General features: G+C 36.5%; 1 protein-coding gene across 1 annotated transcript; it reads right to left on the bottom strand.

Annotated features, from left to right (window-relative positions):
• Nucleotides 1-712: 712 nt before the first annotated feature.
• Nucleotides 713-6,931, bottom strand: LOC103963136 (probable LRR receptor-like serine/threonine-protein kinase At2g16250). The gene is made up of 4 exons (XM_048581124.1): nt 4,476-6,931; nt 3,119-3,247; nt 2,169-2,191; nt 713-1,736 (listed from the first exon to the last, which is right to left on the bottom strand). Exons 1-4 carry the CDS (start codon nt 6,431-6,433, stop codon nt 1,123-1,125), a joined length of 2,724 nt encoding a protein of 907 aa, XP_048437081.1. The 5' UTR covers nt 6,434-6,931; the 3' UTR covers nt 713-1,122.
• Between the last annotated feature and the right edge of the window lie 13,801 nt (nt 6,932-20,732).

Genomic DNA, 20,732 nt, shown 5'->3' with positions numbered 1-20,732 from the left:
AAAGCCCAAGCTTCTCTTTTGACATCTTTTAAAAGAGTATATTAGTATTATGACATATACTCCCATTCTCTTCGTCGATAGGGCGCAAGAATGCATGAGAACGAGACCATTATAACACATGCTAGGGCCATCTCTAATTGAGAGGGCTGAAAGTTCTATAGTCAAAAAATTGTTTAATTTGTCTTAAAATTCATCTCCAATGAACGGCAGAGCTATAATTCTATAGAGTCCATCAGATAATTATTTGGCCAAAAGTGCATTAGACTGGTCAAATGTAGCCCTCTTCTTAGCCTATTTATTGGGGCCAAGCTCTTTATATGCAATAATTAACTCAAATTCAACTATTAAACTTGAAAATATTCAACGATATTTTATTAAATTAACCAATAAATTTAAAGTATAAACTTAAAACTAATAATTTTTTGAGGAAGCTATGTTTATCTTCTTTAGTTAGAGGTGATACATTAGCATGACCTAACGCTGTGCATTTAATAATAATTTTTTGCAGGTCCATAGTTTTGAACGAGACAATGTTTATCCCTTTTAGTTAGAGATGACCTAACAAAAGAGAAACTTGAACTTTGGCTTTGGTAGGTGACCTCACCTACCTGCCTCAGTTGAAAATGTGAAAATTTGGACGGGGCAATGTTTATATAAAGCTCGCTTTCTGTTCCAATTCCATTTTTGGTGGTGTTTTCCTACTAAACCAAAATGTGAAAATTTGATTTGAATGAACAAATCTTTAACAATTACAATTTACACTGACCAGAAACTGAACAGGAACAGAACAAATCAATTACAAATAAATTGTAGCCCCCCAACAAATATGAACCCTATCCGCCAACGGCACCCCTGGATCCTTCTCTGTACCAAATTTTCTCATTGCCAATTCATCCTCAAACTGAATTCACAATCCCAAAGATCGAAATTTGATGCAACTTCAGAATCAGTGTTCCTTGAGGGGATCTGTGGACCATGGAACCACCCCATTTACAAAAATTGGCTTGAAACACCACCCAACTCCGAAACCAAGAAGCGCTTTGCTGGGGTACCAACAGACAGGCACTCAAATAAGCCTGCTGCGTTATTAACAAAGAATCAAGAACAATCAACATGAATCGGCTAGTCCTGGTCAGGTTTTTCTACATCATGTACACCAGATGGTTCCGGAAATATATCCCTAGAATGCCGTCTGCGTGAGGATGAATGTTCCCCACCACCATTCGGACCACTTCCCTGTGAACCGCTGGTTCCTGAATGTTTTAAGCCACTCGCTCCTTCCCCTTTCGTAGTTGAGGCTCCTGGGATAGTCACTACCTCAGATGAGCTGCGCCAGCTACCAAACACAGCAGCATTCCAAGACCCTCTGGAAGAGGCTGTTCTGAGCCTTGCAGAGCCGGAGCTATCTTCCCTCACCACCTTCAAAGGGTTTTCCAAAGCCTTGAGAATATATCTCATTAGGGGACGCCTTGAGGGCTTCGGATTTAGGCAGGACCTGGCCACGACAGCCATGGCCCAGACTTCCTCTAATAGGTCCTCATCCACAATCAGAGATGGATCCACAATTTTTGTCACAAGTTCTTTATCATATATACTGATGTCTGGTAGTATCCGATCTAACAATTCCTTCACCTCCGTATCACTGGAAGCACTTATGCCCAACTTACCTGTTACAAGTTCAAGCAACACCTTCCCAAAACAGTAAACATCATAGGCACACAAAGCTGCCGGTGAACCTGTAAATTTCAGATGAACATAAAATTCAGTACTAATTAACAGATTTGGAAGTACAGCTACAGGCTATGACTGTGGTGTGCGTAAACATGCAGAAAAGCTGGAGTTAAAACATATGAGACTTTCAAACGAGTCATTCTTTATTTTTGGACCCTCTCAATTCAATTTAAGCATACATTAGAAAATTTATCTGACCCAATCTTTCTGTGCAACTACTTTCCATAAATGCAAATGAAGCCTTAGAGAATTATTAGCCCAGTGATGGTCACTCCTTTTATGCCTCAAAGATCCAAAAGTCAATTAAGCTTTAAAAAATCGAAAAGAAAATCAACATGTAGGCCCAAAGAGCTGCAAGTCTGTTCAGTGCTAGGCGAGCGGTAAAAGTAAAAAAGAGCCAAAATGATTTGGAGTTCTATAACCAGATATGTACGTACCAGAAGCACCTTGTTCAGATGACCTGCATTGGAAAAAGAAAAGTAATAAGAATTTTGTACGCACAAATACATCAAATCCTTACAATGATGATTAAACCGAACAAAACATGACCTAATACAAGGTTACACGAAATTCAGCAAATATCAGTAAGAATGTAAACAGATACAATTTGATAGGATCAGTATTATTAGTAACCTATCCCCAGGTGCTAGTTTTGTTTAAGGGGTTAAGATATTAATACAAAATGTCTAATATTTTTTCATTGAGTGAAACGAGAAACAGGTATACAATGCACCTAAGCTTAATCAAATCTGCAGACAAAAGAACATCTGTGTCATGCTAACTTTAAAAACTGTACATGTTTTACTTTGGGCACTGCTGCACGGATTTTTTTCTTGGTTTTTTTTTTTTTTTTTTTTGAAAGAGGAGAGGGGGGGGGGGGGGTGGGGTGGTGGAGAGAGAGGAGAGATGTAGGGCAGCTAAGATGAGAATAGACGAGAATCTCAACTCTGAAGTGGTGGGGGGTGGGTGGGGGAAGATAGAACTGATCATATGGCTGTGCCTAGGGTTTTCCATTGGAATTGCAAATATCATGAGAACTAAAATTGAAAAGAAACTCATTTAATATAGATGATATATTGCAAGGAATTAATAAGGTAGCCACAGATTAAGATGACAAAGAAGAGAAAGAAAGATATGCAAATATGCGGAGCATGTTAACTAGGACAGCAGCAAGAAATGGATATAAAAGTAAAATTACAAGCTGCATTTTACAGAAAAGACTAAAGCATGTCAGGTATTACCATAGTAACTAAATAACAGACTGAATATCAAAATAAATATTTATGAAATAATAAAATCTATAATTCATAGACAATGGACATCCAGGAATAGTCACAGCTCAGAAAGAGACAAGTGATTAGATACAAATTATTCACAGGACACTTACTGTGGCAAGCGTAGCAACCTAGTAATCCTGCTTTGATGGGTGTCCCCTTCTTGAGGACAGACATCACTCAGGCTCCCTAGCCGCACTTCAAATTTATCATCAAGAAGTATACTGCTTGCTTGAACATCCCTACAAAAAGAAAGCTAAATCACTACTTGCACCAACAAGAATGCAGAACCAATAAAGATGCTCTCCGTCACCTGCATAAGTTAATCGTTGATGGAAATGCAAAGATGCAGCACATAAAAAACATTCACTCTTCAAACAATTGACGTACATCTACATATGAAAACAATAAATAGTCCAAAATTTTGCTCTATTTTTGCATCTACCTAGAGGATTGGTTAAAATTCTAATTTACTTTTTTTATTCTATTAACAATCTTAATCAAACCTAAATGTCACAATCATCATTCACTAGCTGTCTAACCAATCATGTTTTGCAAGTTGGTCAAGTCGAATATCAAGCTAGTACCACGTCCATGCCTCCGATAAAATCATTACCAGGAAGCTTATTGATCAAATCTGCGGCTTCCACACTTTGTTTAAAACACTATTCTTAATGTTCTTCCCATCACTTCTGTACTCAATACTCCACTAACTAATTCAGTGCAACTGCCATCTGATACTTCATTATACTAAAGATTTAGTCCAAAGTCAAATTTCCATTTGACACATTCAAGCATCTGACTTTATACCTCAGGGATATTATAATCGGCACTTACAAGTCACAACCATATTACTGATGCCCAGCTATTTTTATAATTGAAATAAAACAAGACAAAAATATTATCCTCCCCTTAAATATGTCAAACACATTACTAATTCTTATCCGCTGATGTTCACAGGAGTATCTTGGTCAATATACTTGGCCATCTCTGTGTTTCTTTTTAATTCCTCTCACTCGGAATGATAAAATTTTGGGGATAGAGTAACACTCGGATCATCTTCTAGAAAGCCATAGTCAATCTATTATACTGGTAGCTTCAATTTCGTGGAGACTTTGAGAGGAACAGGTACTTACGAAAAATCATACTTTGTGAATTCCCAAATTGCTTTAACTTTTAATGTTGCACGGAAGCCCTTAAAAATCATGACCACAACATTCTAATGTTGAAGAAACATTGCACTACACAAATTCCATCTGAAAATCAACTTTATGTGTGTGTGTGTGTGTGTCTATATACATTCAACATTATATGTATATATAAGTATGTATCCATCTCAAACAATGAACTAAACAGATGCTATAGATGACAAATAAAGCATAGGAAATAACAAGAACCTGACTGCTGGAGAATAAAATAAATGTATGAGAAGGGAATAATTTAAACATAAAAGTTTAACTTTCAAGTTACCTGTGCACGTGGGGGGGATTGCATTCATGATGCAGATAGGAGAGACCCTCTGCTGCACCTAACGCAATCTTTAATCTCGTTATCCAATCCAACGACTGTAAACTATCATCCTCTGTGCTGGTTTTCTTAAACAATGAATTTGATAAGTCCCCATTTGGCATATATTTGTAGACCAGGAACTTCTCATTCTCATTCTCTAAACAGTGTCCCAAAAGGGGAACAAATCTTGTATGTGACACCTTACTAAAGAAATCCAATTCCTGCAGGTATGCTTCCTTTTTAGTTGAGCTTAAATCAATCCGTTTGATGACCACAGGGATCCCATTTTCCAGGACCCCCCTGAAGAGATCCCCTGAGTGGCCATTTTTTATCAAGTTTGCATTGTTGAATTCACCAGCAGCTTGAAGCAGCTGCTGATATGTGAAAGCATCTCCTACACTAGAAAAGTTAATCGATACTCCTGGAGGTGGTGGACCGCTGCCTGCAGTAACTGGCCCCACGCCAACTCCGCTTTGAGGTGTAGTTCCCCTCTTGCGTAAACATAGGAATAGCACCACGCAAAACAACACTAAAAGCACAATCAAACCAACTCCCCCTAAAACTGCTGCCAAGATGATCACCTTTTTATTGCTGTTCCCAGGAGGTTCTGCTGGAGGTGGTTGTGTAGAATTTGGCTGTCCAAAATTATCAAAAGCCAAACCCCTGTCAGAATAGAACGAAGAGCATTCCGTCAATGTCCTCTGATTCTTCACATTTTGGAGGCAATTGCTGCCAAGAGATGCATTTGTGCCCACATACCCTGGTACACCACCTTCAAAATAGTTTCCCGAAATATCAATGACGCTGAACCTTCCAAGTAAAGGCGTCAGACCTCCATAGAACAGATTCCGAGAAATATTGAATACTGCAGCAGTGGCATTAGCATTTGAGCTAGAATTGGGCAGCATACCAGTGAAATTATTGCCAGAAACATCAAGAAGGCTCAGTTTGGGAATTGACCACAGCATGTTAGGAAGACCACCCGAGAAACCATTGTTTCTCAGAACTATGGCCCGCAACTGCGTCGGTGTTGGAAACAGATTATCCGGCAAAGTCCCACTAAGCAAATTGTCTGCAACTATCATTCTCTGCAAGTTCCTTAACCCCCTCAAATCTGCAGGCACTGACCTGGCCAACAGATTGGCACTTAGATCAAGGTCAACCAAGCTACCAAGGTTCCCAAGTTGAGGAGGTATTGAAGCAGACAACATGTTGCTCGAAAGATTCAAATACTGAAGCTTCAACAGGGTCCCAATGCCCGGAGGAATCGACCCGGATAAGTAATTCCCAGAAATGTCAATCACAGACAGATTCCCAAGGTTGCCAAAGGATGTAGGAATGGATCCAGTAAGGCGATTTCGCGAAAGATCAAGTACCGAAAGGCCTAGCAACTGGCTCAAAGTAGCAGGAATTGTCCCGGTAATGTTGTTATGTGACAAATACAGAGCAGTCAGATTGGTTGAATTTCCCAGACTCAATGGAATAGAACCAATCACAGAACAATCAGTGAGATCAAGCACTTGTAGGGATACGAGTTGTTGTCCAAACCAGTCAGGAATTGAACCTGGAAGCAGGAAATTGGAAGCATTGAAAGAGTGTAAAAGGGTTAAATTGGCTAAAGCATTGACAGAAAATTGTGGGTTTCGACTGCCAAGTCGAGTCCTTCTAAACCCCGAAATGTTAATCCCAACAACTCTACCATTCCGACATTCCACACCTCTCCAAATGAAACAAGGGTCGGCCTTTCTCGGCCAGTCCCTGCCCCTCAAGCCTAACGACGACCTGAGGTCCAGCAGCGCTGCCTTCTCAGCCGGTAAACCCAGTGGCGGCTGGCTGGGCTGCTCAAATGTGGGCTCGAACAGCAACCCCACCACCACCAACACCAACGCACACGATAATACGCTTCGCTGATACATCATGGCTCACAAAGATCCAACCATGTCTATCTCTCACCTCCCTCTTCTCTCTGAGGCAATATATCAAACACTTACATTACATGTATTTGGCTACCATGAAGCTCCCCAGAACTACACCTGCCCATTACACAGTAACATTGCATCTCTCTCTCTAAAATCCCCAACTCTCTCTCTAAAAAACAAGAAAAAGGGAAATGTAAGACTCTTACCTCAAATTTCACACGCCTTGAATTCTCCCACTACAAACTATTGAGGGATGGGAGGAGAGAGAAAGAGAGATGCAGACAAATCTCTCTCTCCACTTTCTTTGCTTTCCTTTTCTTTCTCTCTCTAAAATCCTCCAAGTTTTCCAGTTGACAAATCAGAGAGATCAAAAGTAAGAAAGACACAAAATTTAGAAAAAGCAAACGGTAATAGAAAACCCCATTTAATCAATTATTCTAATTTTGTAGAGAGAGGGACAGAAAGTGGCTGGTCAAAGCTCCAGAGAGCAACTGTGGACTTTCAAATTGCTGCTCTGGTAAAGACTATTTCAAATTTTCACTTAATACTAGAAACGAGTAGTAGATTTTATATTCGATTCTCGTTAAAATTAAATTTGAATTACATTATTATTATTTGATTATGAGGCTAAACGTACTCTTATTTTTAATATAAATAATATCGTTTGTTGAAAAAAAAAATTAAAAAACAAAGAGAGAAATTTAAGGCAGGGTTTTTTCTCTTACTTTTTCCTTTAAATTTAATTGGTTTCTTTTGTGATTAAAAGGGCTGAGACTGGAAAGTGATGGAAAAGCTGAAGTCTTTAGAATGTGCATGTGGTGGTGGCCGAGTCAGTTGAGTCATTGACTCGGGGTTTGGACGGTGTGACTCGTGGTGGATCTGAACCCTGGTCCGGCGCCGGCTCAGTGGGTTGGCGTTACGTTTGACCTCCGTTATTCCCGCCCATTCCAGCTCAGACCCATCCACTGTTCCCTTTTTTGGCTTTCCTAATTTGCTCTGCTTCTATGGAAAATGTTTATCCAACAGGATCCTCACTAGATCATTTTGGTGAGGATCCTGAAGATATGTAAATTATATTTGTTTATCTTACATCGTGAGATCAGTTTTTGTCCAGTATTATTTATGTTTATTTTTGAATAAAAATATTTAAAATGATTTCTGACCGCACAATGTACGATAAACAAACATGATTCATGAATTTCCGAACTCAATGTTTATATTATTATACTTTTTATTTGCAAGATTCATTTGTTAATTAAAAAAAATGGAAAGACTATTTAATCATTATTTATAATTTAATAAAAAAATAATTAAAAAATGATGGTCTATAAAAATAATTTTGCACAAAAATATTTCTTTTTCTTCTCTCACGTGTCATTAAAGTATTTTATCTTTAACTCTCCTCTCTCTTCATCTCCCTTTAAAACAAATTTAAACAAAAATAATTTTTTTTTAACAAACGATAATATTTATGCTAAGAGAGTGATGAAGTAGGTTAAAACAGACAATAAGCTAGTCATAATAATAGTTCAAATTCATCTTTAGTAAGGATCGAATTTAAGATCTCTCACATACAACCGTAGTATTAAGTGGCTACAATTTAACCCACGTTGTCTCTTTTAAAATTTTTTATTTAAATAAAAAATAAAAACCAAGTTAACCTACAATTATCTCCTCATTTGCTCCCATAATTTTTTTTTAAAAAAATAAAAATAAAAATTTCACACAGACATTGTGTGTGGGCTTTTCTAGTATACAATTATTGCAGAGACCCCTAATTGTCTAAGAGAATTTACAGATGAGACCCTTTTGTATGTGATTTTTCTGATTTCTAGGCTGTCAAACATTGGGAATGAATATGTGTCCATGAACAAAACTGGATTCTCCTTCTCTCTATATATATGGGAGGAAGGAGGGAAAGTATGGAATGAAATTTTGGGTAAAATGGTAGGTTGATCATTTTTGCTCACCAACATATACTATAATGTATGTTCATCATAATTTATGATTCTGAGCACAAATGTTTTTGTAAAAAATGCTCCCGTAATTTATGGTTGTGAGCATACACTTAAAATTATTGTTGTGAGCAAAAAATGCTTTCGTAAAAAAGGCGTGTACTTTCTTCAATAAGCCTATGAGAATTAAAGTTTGTCTTTCTAATTCAAATAGTAATTTGCACCTAAATAGAAACAAAAGGTTGGATTCTCACTCTCTAAAACACAACCAACCCACCCAATTTTTAAATTAGGAAATATAATTTAAAGGAAAATACTAGAAAGCAGTGAGTGATATGAAAGAAATCTAGTGAATTGAACAATTATGGAGCCCTTGACAAGACAATGAATTTTGCTTGGTTTGATAGATATCATCATGTACGTGATGATTAGGGTAAAGCATATAACTTTTTCATCATATCTAGGATTCTTTGAATTACATAAAAAGCATAAGGACAAATCAATATACCACATAATGAAGTGGCAATTCCAATTATTTATAGTCGGCTAATTGAGGTGGATTAGGTATGAATTATTGTTTTGAACTTTTTGAGTGTGATTCTAGCCGCAGATGAAGAAGATAGATTTTAATTGGAAATATATTACTTCAGAAACAATACTATATGATGACATTCTTTCGATTTGTTCCCTCAAATTTCAATTTGGTTATGATCCTAGTTAATTCAACTTTCTAACTGTCAAATTTTCTACATTTTATGTTACTTTTTTTCCGTCTGAATTGCAAAAGTAACTCTTAAGGTCACGATTAATCACTAGGCAACCGTCTAGGTAAGTAGGTGACTTTTTTATTCTTTTTTTTTTTTTTTTAAATGACTAAGGATCACAACTCACTCTGGAACAAAATATGAAAACCCAAACTTTCTCCCTACGAGATATCCATGTTTTAAATAGATTATGGTATTTTATAATATTTATATTGTTATAGTCCTATTAGATTATGAATGCGATCATGTAAATGCTATTATATTTTGTGATATCCTTGTAAGATTCTACCGTATCTCTTAGATTATATATTATCCTATTAGAGTTGTAATCCTATTGGAGGTATTGAATTTACATTTCCTACTACTATAAATAAAGACACAATGGGGTGAGATAACACACACCTCACAATCACACATCTCTCTTCTATCTTGTTGTGTCGCACCCCTTCTCTGTCCTTTATATTGTTCAGTTAAATTGGCCTACAACACGTTTTTAGCACACTCTTGCTTGAAAGCTAAGGAAATTGACGCTAATGAACTGAAGGTTCGTGGAGGAGGTTCTTCTACAAGTTCAAAGGCTCAAATCTTTTATGCCAATCAGGTTCTACTAAAATCTAGTTAGACATTTTCAACGATCATGAAGCATGAAAACATTTTTCATAATGCATGAACCACGTCTATTTATATTTACCTTACTCTCTCTCTCTCTTTCTGACACACCCCGACCGAGATCAGGGCGTGCTGGCCATCACGCGGAGGTGACGTAACCATGTGCACAGTGCGGAAGCTAACAAAATAATAGAGAAAGAAGTACGAATAAATAAAAACTAGCATACATAAGGTAATAGAAATAAGTGCAAGCGTAAGTGAGACACAAGTTCAGAGCATAACGCCTAAGCAGTCCAAACGAAAATGACGCAACAACAATACACCCGAAGGTGGCCCTACACTGATGATCGTCTGTCAGAAATGCCAGGAAAGCCCTCTGGGAAACCACCGGACCTGCTAGACCGCTAGAACCTGGAGGGGTGCAAAACAAAAGCGTGAGTGGGTAAAAACAAAGCTTTTCGAAAACCGTTTAACAAAATAAGTTCTAACCCCTCGCCGTAAAACCTGTATACTTCCCAGAAGATAAAAATATGTACACATAAATATATATACCAATCATGCTCAAGAATATGCCATGTCAGAACCTCAGAATGAAATGCAAGTGCTCAGGTAATAATCACATCAATAACATATAGTCTGGCAGCCGGAGTCACCTAACGTGACCTGTATGGCTGTATCTAGAGCTCAAATCTCAATCTCAATAACTAAACCTGCCCACGAGTCGGAACCACCTAAAGTGATCTGTACGACAGGCCTGGGTGTAATACATATAAACGCTCTAGTGCTACGATCACGTGAAGGCTGTGCGAATATTCGCGGGTCACCTACGAGTCGGAACCACCTAAATTGGTCTGTACGACAGGACTGTGCACCTAACTTGGATCCAAGCTGAGCGTGTGGTGCGGGAAGTGAACATCACGTGAAGGACTGTGCCCTACTCTGGGCGGGAGCACTAACACCGGGGGTGCAGGTTATGAGCTCTCTAAGCATCTCGAATTGCTACTGAATGTAAACATGAATAACACTTACATGGCACTTACCTGTGCGTCCGCAGCACCCAATATGCATATGTATATATATACAACTAATAATGCAACTAACGATACATAAATAACGATAATCTAATACATGGCATATGGCAAAGAACAATTCAAATTCATTCCTGGGAAAATATAAGTATATAGGTATTTACGGAAAACCAAAAGCCCACTCACTGGTAAGTGGAAGGGTCGTAACCCCCCTGCCTCGAGTGACCACGCTCGTCCTCGGGATACGTCTCACCTATATGCAAAATAACTATAAAAACGTTAATTTTAAAGCACATAACCAAACTTTAGAAATAACTTCTCATACAATGCTCAAATGGGGTGTATGAATACACCAACGTAATCTACTCAACCTCAGGAACATCCCCATATTTTTAAAATAATTTTTCACCGTCGCACACGCCTCAACGCGTCGGCCACACGCAGGCACGTGCCTGGCACGCTGACGGCGTCAACTGACGCCGTAGGGAATATTTCGTCAGATTTAATAGATTCTGTCAACGGCGTCAGGAATATTCCATCAGACTTGACAGAATATTCCATCGTCTTCTCCGGCGCAGGAAAATCGGGAAAAATTCAAACTTCAATATCTTCTTCGTTTTTCATCCAAATTTCACAAAATTGGTACCAAAATGAAGCTTAGAACTAGAGGAACACAATCATACTACTTTCAAGGGTTAAAAACCACGAAATCTCACCTGAAAATTCAACCCAACTCCGGCCAACTTCGAAACTAGTGATCCCGACGTCCAAATCCTTCAAACGAACCACCCCAAGCCTCCTAGGGACCTCACCAAGCTACCTACAAGCTTGAAATTCCCTAAAACGTGAGAAATCACGTGTGCATGAACAGTACCTCAAATTGGACATCGTGTAATCGACGTGAAAACGAAGGTGTTCTTACCTGAAAATGGTATAGTTAGACTCCTACATGCCTCACGAACTCGAATATGGCCTTGGATTCCACGATCTGTGAAGGTTTGATAGGGTTATGGGTGTGTCTGTACGTGTTAAAGGAAATGGAAGGGGAATGGGGCTCGGGACAGGTGCAGGAAACAGGAGGAAAAGGCTGTGGTGTGTGGGAAGGTGTGTGTGGCTCCAAACATGCCAACCAAAACTCAAAAACAACCAATAAACGTAAAGGAACGAACTAGGGGCAAAACTGTCTTTTCACGCGTACGTTTTAACATTCCCGGGACGGGCTGTCACACACACTCTCTCTCTCTCTCTCTCTCTCTCTCTCTCTCTCTATATATATATATATATGTGTATATATATATTTATTTACCTTACTATATATATATATTGTATATATTCATATATTTGTCAATATATATATATATGTTCATGCATAATGCAATTATGAATTTGCTATATGGAATTTGTGAGTCAAGGAATCGAAAGAAAATGCAAGCAATTAAGGTTTTATCAAACCCTCGAAATTTTCGAAATAAAATAAAATAAAAAATTAGGATTTGCGTCTAAGCCGCGCCTAGCCATGCTGGCTGGCCTGCAGACAAGGCACGCTATGCAGTGCCTGCACGACCTCATTTTTGGTATTTACAATTCAATATTCCACGATCTAATCTCAATGGTTATGATCTTAGTATTACCAAATTCTTTCTTCAGCTTTGTTGGCGATTTTGTGCGCAGTCCTTATTGTAGGGGTCACTATTTGTTCTTTTTGTAGTTCCTCTTCGAAGTTAGCACTACTTGTGTGCAAAGAGTGTGTTCGTTACCGATTTTATTGGTGATTTTGTGAACAAAGTCTCCCATGAAGCGGACTATGAAATGATTAAACTTCTAGTTGTTGGGATTAAAGTTCATTTGGCTTTGGAGTGTTGCACCATTGGCTAGGAAGGGAGCGCAACGTTATGGCTCTTGTTCTGGTCTGTAGTGTAGGTTGTAGATGCGGGCAGCCATGGCTGCTGAAAACCCAAGCACGTAGGGAACGCCATTTGTCATGGTTTCATAATTTTCAATTATGTTTTCCTTCCTCTAAGGCACATGAACCAATGAATTAAAAATTTGGAGATTGGGAGCACCTAGAAAAATTCAAAGAGGGGAAGGTTCTGAAAGGAATTGCAATAGGTTATTCGAGAATTAAATAGGGCTCTCAATGAAAGCAACAATTTGTGGTAGCAAAAATTCGTTGTTTTCAGTCTTGACAAACTTGTACCTACAAAACAATTAAGCACTTTTGATCAAAGACCAAAGCCACGTGCCCACGAAATGGGAAGGGGGGGGTTTGGCTAATGGATATTCGGTGCCTAAGTAAGTTTCTCTAAAAACAAAGAGTAGGTCTTAATTGCGTAGCAAAAGCTTACCAGAATTTGTGTGGAATGAGGTATTTATAGTTAGATAGCCTACCACATTATAGGGATTGTCTTGCCATGTGTCGATGTTCAGTTGGCCAAGGTGCGTCATACGTTGGATGGAGGAGAGAATTATCCCAAATATATTATTAATTAAATATTATTTTTGGATTATCTCATGCGTTCTTGATTGGTTTTGGTTGTGATTCATTGCTTAATTGAGTTGGTTTTGAATAAGGAAAGCTTAAAGATAAGGATTAGTTGTTAATCATATCTTTAATTTCCTTGTCCTTATCTCCTTACCATAGGCAGCGGAACTTGTAGCAGCAGAGGTCTTCTTGGTGGTTGTATTGGCACGTGGAACGGATGTAAACCTCGCCAATTTAATGAGAACATTCTTATCTTGTGGGTAAAAGCTAACTGATGTAAACCTCCACATGTCAACTCTAATATTTTCCGAATTATTTTTGGCTCTACAAGTGCCAACTGAAAAGCTAGCAAATAATTAAGGATCGTCCGTCATTCAAACAAAGACCAACAATTCACAATCATGAAATATTTAATTTTAGATTAAATGGAACTTCGTTGAAAAACTATTACTGACTTACACAGGACATATATGCTAAATGTAATCTTCAAAACAAACCTTATCCATGAAAAAATCACATGGAAAACTCATAGAGCACGAACAAAATGGCACACATGCCAAAATTAAAAGTTAGAGTTGACAATTCCACAATTAATAAATTAATTATCAGCTTTAATTTATCTAGGTTTAATCTATACAAAACGTCCTAAATTGCCTCAGTGAAAGCAAAAAGATGATCCTAATTATATTGTGACCTGACTATAAAAACAATATATAACTAACTCTAAGCAAGATGGAGAAAAAGGGGGTGAACAGAAAAAGGTTGGAGATATATCTAGTGGCCGTATCAAAATCGATTTCAGTTGCCTGCATAATACGGAAGAAAATGCAGGAGTCAAAAGTCAAACGCCGAAATGTACATACAGATAGTTGTCAAAACTCTGTTTTCTGTTTGGATGTCTGGAACTCTCTCTTCTTTGTCACACAGGTCGCAGCCACAATGATTAAAGACAGTCAACAACAGCAACGGCCCACGAAAGATTGTGCGAACGAAAACCATCCGTAAGTATTGAGTGGCTGCTATTGATGCTGAACCAGTCTAGGGTTTTCTTATGGTTTAGCATTCTATTAATTTGTTCATTTTTTTTAGTATACTAGTTTTCATGCACGCACCACGATGTGCTAAAAGCAACTTATACGTTTTAAATGTATTTGTATGCGTAAATTGATAAAAGGAAATTCAAATATTTGAAGTAAATGAATAATATTAGATCATGCTAAAAGAAACCTCTCATAAACCAATTAAAGCAGCTGAATTCACATAATAAAATCGGTCATTATAGAATTTACATTAAGAATAGAGAAAATAATATTTAATAAACAATAGATTGAATCACATTATTGCTAGCTCATTGTGAGGCTAAGCCCACCCGCTTCCTCTTAGTGTAGATAATATCATTTGTTAAAAAAAAAAAAATCATTTGACAACTAATTTATCAGTGTGTGAAAGACTTTTTTTTATAACCGGTATTTGATAAACAACTGATTGAATCACATTATTGCTAGTCTATTGTGAGGCTAAGCTCACCCCTCTCCACTTTAGTGTAGATAATATCGTTTGTTAAAAAAAATAATAATCATTTCATAACTAATTTAATTACATTATTATTCGCGTGCGAAAGATTTTTTTTATAACTGCATTACACACCTCTTAAGATGTTTTGAACGTGTTTAAAAATAGAGAAAATAATATTTAATAAACAAATGATTGAATCATATTATTGCTAACCCATTGTGAGGCTAAGTCAACCCCCTCCCCCTTAGTGTAGATAACATCGTTTGTTAAAAAAAAAATCATTTGATAAGTAATTTAATCACATTATTATTCGTGTGCAAAAGGCTTTTTTTATAACGGGCATTACACGCCTTTTAAGATGTTTTGAACTTGTTTAAAATAAAGAAAATAATATTTAATAAACAACTAATTGAATTACATTATTGTTAGCCCATTGTGAGGCTAAGCCCACCCCTCCCCCTTAGTGTAGATAATATCGTTTGTTAAAAAAAAAAACAATCATTTGATAACTAATTTAATCACATTATTATCCACGTGTGAATGACCTTTTTTTATAACCCGCATTACATGCCCCTTAAGATGTTTTGAACGTGTAAAAACAAAAAACAATCATTTGACAAGTAATTTAATCGCATTATTATCTGCGTGCGAATGACCTTTTTTATAATTAACATCACATGCCTCTTAAGACTTTTTGAACATGTTTAAAAATAGAGAAATTGAATCACATTATTACTAGTTTATTATGAGGTAATAATTATAAAAAAATAAAAAATAAAAAATAAAAAAATAAACACACACACACACACACAAATTAATTATTAAAAAAATACTATTAAAATGACGAAAATGCCTCTGCCTTATTTGATGCATTATTTTGGGATGCCTTTGAAGGTTTTGTTTTGGGGGCATTTTTGTCTGTAGCATCTACGACAATATGGTTCCTAGGTCAATTATCTAAATAGGAAACTAGATATTAATCATTGAAAAATATTAGGGTTCTTTAGATATAGACCCTTGCAACTCTTATTTCCTATATAAAAACCCACCTAATTATAAACATCCAAATGAAACCGAAATTTAAAAGTGATTGTCATGTAGGAAAGTAATTGACCTATTAATACAAAATATTTACAACTTGTACCACAATATTCAAAATAAATCAATAAATATTATTAATCACCTTAATTACAATGAATAAATAATTTATTGCATATTATTACCCCTAACACACACACACACACACACACACACACACACACACACACACACATATATATATATATATACATATATACGTTCAAATGTATATAGTACTACCATAAGCTCAATATATATACATACATATATATATATATATAGTTACCTATACATATAGTACTACTATACGTTCAAATATATATATATATATGTATATGTATATGCACAATACTACATATATGATCAATCATATTATACTAATTAATCTACCTATATGTAAATGTATGATGAGCAAAAAACATATAATTTGTAGGTATCATCATATATATTGGGCACATTTTACTATTATGTGACATCCCACATTGCCCAGGGGAGTGATCCTTATATGTATATTCTCATCCCTACCTAGCACGAGGCCTTTTGGGAGCTCACTGGCTTCGGGTTCCATAGGAACTTCGAAGTTAAGCGAGAAGGGGGCTAGAGCAATCCCATGATGGGTGATCCACTGGGAAGTTGCTCGTGAGTTCCCAAAAACAAAACGGTGAGGGAATGGTAAGCCCAAAGCGGACAATATCGTGCTACGGTAGTGGAGCGGGCTCGGGAAATGATCCGCCCCGGGCGGGGATGTGACAATTTGGTATTAGAGCCTTACCCTGGCCATGGTGTGCCGACGAGGACATCAGGCCCCTAAGGGGGGTGGATTGTGACATCCCACATCGTCCAAGGGAGTGATCCTTATATGTATATTCCCATCCCTACCTAGCACGAGGCCTTTTGGGAGCTCATTGGCTTTAGGTTCCGTAGGAACTCCGAAGTTAAGCAAGAAGGGGGCTAGAGCAATCCCATGATGGGTGACCCACTGGGAAGTTGCTCATGAGTTCCCAAAAACAAAATCGTGAAGGAATGGTAAACCCAAAGCGGATAATATCGTGCTACGGTGGTGGAGTGGGCCCGGAAGTGATCCACCCCGGGCCGGGATGTGAAAATTATGTGTACAAAATAATAGGTAAAATAGTATTGAATAAAATAATAATATTTTTTTTATGTAGGTACATTATTTTGTATGTATTTTGCATACATTGGGTTTGCTTTATTATGTAGATAAATTATTTTGTATGTATTTTACATATAATGGGGAAATTATTTTGCTTTTTTTTAAGCAATCCAACATTTTAAAATTCGAATAATAAATGCACTGAATCAAATAACATTTTTGTAGGTAAATTATTTTGCATGAATTTTTACGTATACCAAGCATGTTTTTTTTTTTTTTGGTTATATATATATATATATATATGTGTGTGTGTGTGTGAAATAATTTACCTACATTTATATATAAAATATAATTGTTGACTTAACTAAGCATGTATTATTTCATATAGTAGGCATGTTTTGTTGTTATTATATATTAGGCAATAAATTTATTATTTATTATTTTCAGAAAATCATTAATTCTCTCTTACAATCTATATGGAACTAATTGTGTACATCAAACATTCAAATAGGGGTGTTTTGGGCATCAAATTTTTTTTAATGTGTAAAGTCAAATATAATTAATGAATTTGCTGATGTGGAATCTAGTAAATTAATGGGTTTTATTTGAGTAAAAAACTTATGACGGGTTTTATGTGAAGAAAATTAAATTTTAGGGGCTATCATATTTTAAAAAATTATTATCTTTAGACTAAAACCTTAACCAAGATAAAAAACTAATTATAGTCCTTTGACTTATATCCATGTAAGCATTTATACTTAATGCCAGACTTAATTTTTTGTTTTTTTTAATGTAGTTTTTTTCTTCCTATACTATCCTTGAGTGAATTATAATGCCTCATATTTAATTTATTTATAACTTTTCATTTTATTGCTAACATAAATGATTCTACCGAAAAATGAAACTTTTTGTCCAACCCAAAAAAATTATCTTCAATTCGACAAAAAAAAAAAAAAAAAAAATCTTCAACCGTGTAAGAAGAAAGGGCTAGGGCCACCATCCACAACTAATATTTCTTCTTCTTAGATGTCACATACCGGCCTGGGCCCCCAACACATCACGGGCTCGACTCCACCGTAGCATAATATTGTCCACTTTGGGCCCCGACCATGCCCTCACGGTTTTGTTTCTGGAAACTCACACGAGAACTTCCCAGTGGGTCACCCATCCTAGGATTGCTCTCGCGCGAACTCGCTTAACTTCGGAGTTCTGATGGAACTAAAGCCAGTGAGCCCCCAAAAGGCCACGTGCTAGGTAGAGATAGGAATATACATATAAGGCTTATAGGATCCACTCCCCTGGGCGATATGGGATGTTACAATCCACCCCCCTTAGGGGCTCGACGTCCTTGTCGGCACACTTTCGACCAGGGATTGGCTTTGATACCAAATTGTCAAATCTCGGCCTGAGCCCCTACCACATCCCGAGCTTGACTCCACTATAGCACGATATTGTTTGCTTGGGGCCCCGACCATGCCCTTACGGTTTTGTTTTTGGGAACTCACAAGAGAACTTCCTAATGGGTCACTTATCCTGGGATTGCTCTCGCGCAAACTCGTTTAACTTCGGAGTTCCGATGGAACTTGAAGCTAGTGAGCTCCCAAAAGGTCTCATGCTAGGTAGAGATGAGAATATACATATAAGGCTTACATGATCCACTCCCCTGGGCGATGTGGGATGTTACATTATACATCTAATAGTGCATGATTTATTTTTACCTTCTCATACATCGAATCTACCGATTTTTTCTTTTGATGTTAATGTATCAATACTTCTGTACTTATATGTACGTATGTACCGACACTTCCGTACCAATGTTAATGTATCAATACTTTCATACCTATATGTATGTATGTACTGGCACTTCCATACTGATACTTATGTACCTATGTGCACGTACCTACACATATCTACAAACACTTATCCAATTCTTATATCTAGATAATAAGGAATTGTTATACTATTTTTTGTGTGATATATATATATATATATATATATTAAGGGTTATTATTATTATTTTTTAACCAATTGTTTTTGTAGTTGATTTTTCTATCTTTGACTTCTTAAGGTGACTGACCTAAAATAACTATAGACTTAATTTGTTTGTCAGCAAGTATAAATTAGTATAATTTACCTTAATTGGATTTATCTTATTGACTTTCGTATCAAAATATAAATGTTTTTGAATTTTGAATGGTTTATTAACGGAATATATTTAAGCCTTAATTATAGAATAGGTTGACAATTTAAATGGCAAAGTTTGTAAATATGGTAGGTAATAGAGGTATCTTATAATATGATATGGTGGTGAATATTAAATTAGGGACTTAAATAAGATTTTGAAACCCATTCAGGTTTTTATATAAAATTTATAATTTTCTGTTTAGCAAGAATGTTCAAGCACAAATCGTCTAAGTATAGAATTCATATCTACATATGTTGGCGTTGTAAAGTGAAAAGTAATTGTGGTTTTTAAATCTCAAATTTGCATTTCTCTACAAGACACGAAATGTTGTAAGCAGTCTCATTATGTAATTCTTCAATATTCACCCATGCATTAACCAAAGTAAAAAAAAAAAATAGTCAAATTGAAAATATTTCCCTCAGAACGTTTATTTGCTATTTATTTTAATTAATTAGTCTACATGAATTTTAATTTAGCTAGTTTTTCGTAAGCGAAGAATGCACTATTCACATTATGAAACTAAAATGAGTCATGCTGAACATATTAATTTGTACGTAGTCTATCTAAATGGACCTTTGCGATTAAGTTGGTTAGTTCTTTAACTAAGAAGTATGAGTTCCCTACGACACTAGAGAAAACGTAACAGTGCAAGATTACTTTTCATCCCTCTTGCAAAGTTGACCTAACCAATCTCTCTTGAATACCGAAGCATTTTGTTTCTGGTATCCATTCAGTTCACACCAAATAGTTTTTTGACCGCAAAGTCTAGCTCTAAAAAGCTCCCAAACCAATAACAATTGGTAATCCAGTTTTGTACGCGTAGTCTGATGTCGACCAAATCCTTAGGCATTACCAATTTGGCCATTAGGCTTTTTCTTATGTGTTGTCCAAGTTAGTAGGTCAGTCAACCACCACCTTTTCTTGTTCCTCATGAGGTAGTGTGGTGACATGGACCACTTGCTGCTGTGCTTATGTTTACGTAGATGGAAAGGGATCCTCTCCGGATTTCTTCCACCAAATTCACTCAATCAGGAGATCCGAACTTTTGAAATTTGATCTAACAGCTAAAGATAAGGGCCTCTTTTAAAAGTTATAATAACTTTAGCTGTTTGATTAAATTTCAAAAACCGAGATCTCCTGTTTAGTGAATTTGATGGAAAGGGTCCAGAGAGGATCCTGCGCTACGTAGATCATATAAATATATGCATTTGCAGTTGCCCTTTTTCTAAATGTTGGCTCGGCTGCTAGATATCTCACCATCTAGGTAAAGTCACACGTTTATGCTTCCAAATAATTTTTTCAAAATCCACTTTCAGCAACTAATCTACTATCTAATTGAGTATGAATCCCACATCAAATAAAAAATAGCATTGTATGTGCTTATAAGTAATGTGGTTACTTTTCATTTTATTAATTAATTTTATGGTAGAACTTCAATTTTTTCAACAATATCATACAGATTTACGGTATTAATATACTGCTAACAATGTTTCATGAAGTGAAAAACATAAGACAAGACCTAAAATAGATCAAAGCTCTATTCGTTCGACCATTTAACAAGAAATAG

The sequence above is a fragment of a genome, unplaced genomic scaffold (genome assembly GCF_019419815.1).
Source record: "Pyrus x bretschneideri cultivar Hongxiangsu unplaced genomic scaffold, Pyrus_bretschneideri_v1 Contig16, whole genome shotgun sequence".
Lineage (NCBI taxonomy): Eukaryota > Viridiplantae > Streptophyta > Magnoliopsida > Rosales > Rosaceae > Pyrus > Pyrus x bretschneideri.
This window is presented reverse-complemented; position numbering and strand designations above follow the sequence as displayed.

Coding starts and splice junctions, on each gene's coding strand:
- LOC103963136 (XM_048581124.1), bottom strand. CDS start 6,433: ATGATGTATCAGCGAAGCGTATTATCGTGTGCGTTGGTGTTGGTGGTG. Junction 2,192..3,118: donor AGGTTGCTACGCTTGCCACA/GTAAGTGTCCTG, acceptor TTTCCAATGCAG/GTCATCTGAACAAGGTGCTT. Junction 1,737..2,168: donor ATCTGAACAAGGTGCTTCTG/GTACGTACATAT, acceptor TGAAATTTACAG/GTTCACCGGCAGCTTTGTGT.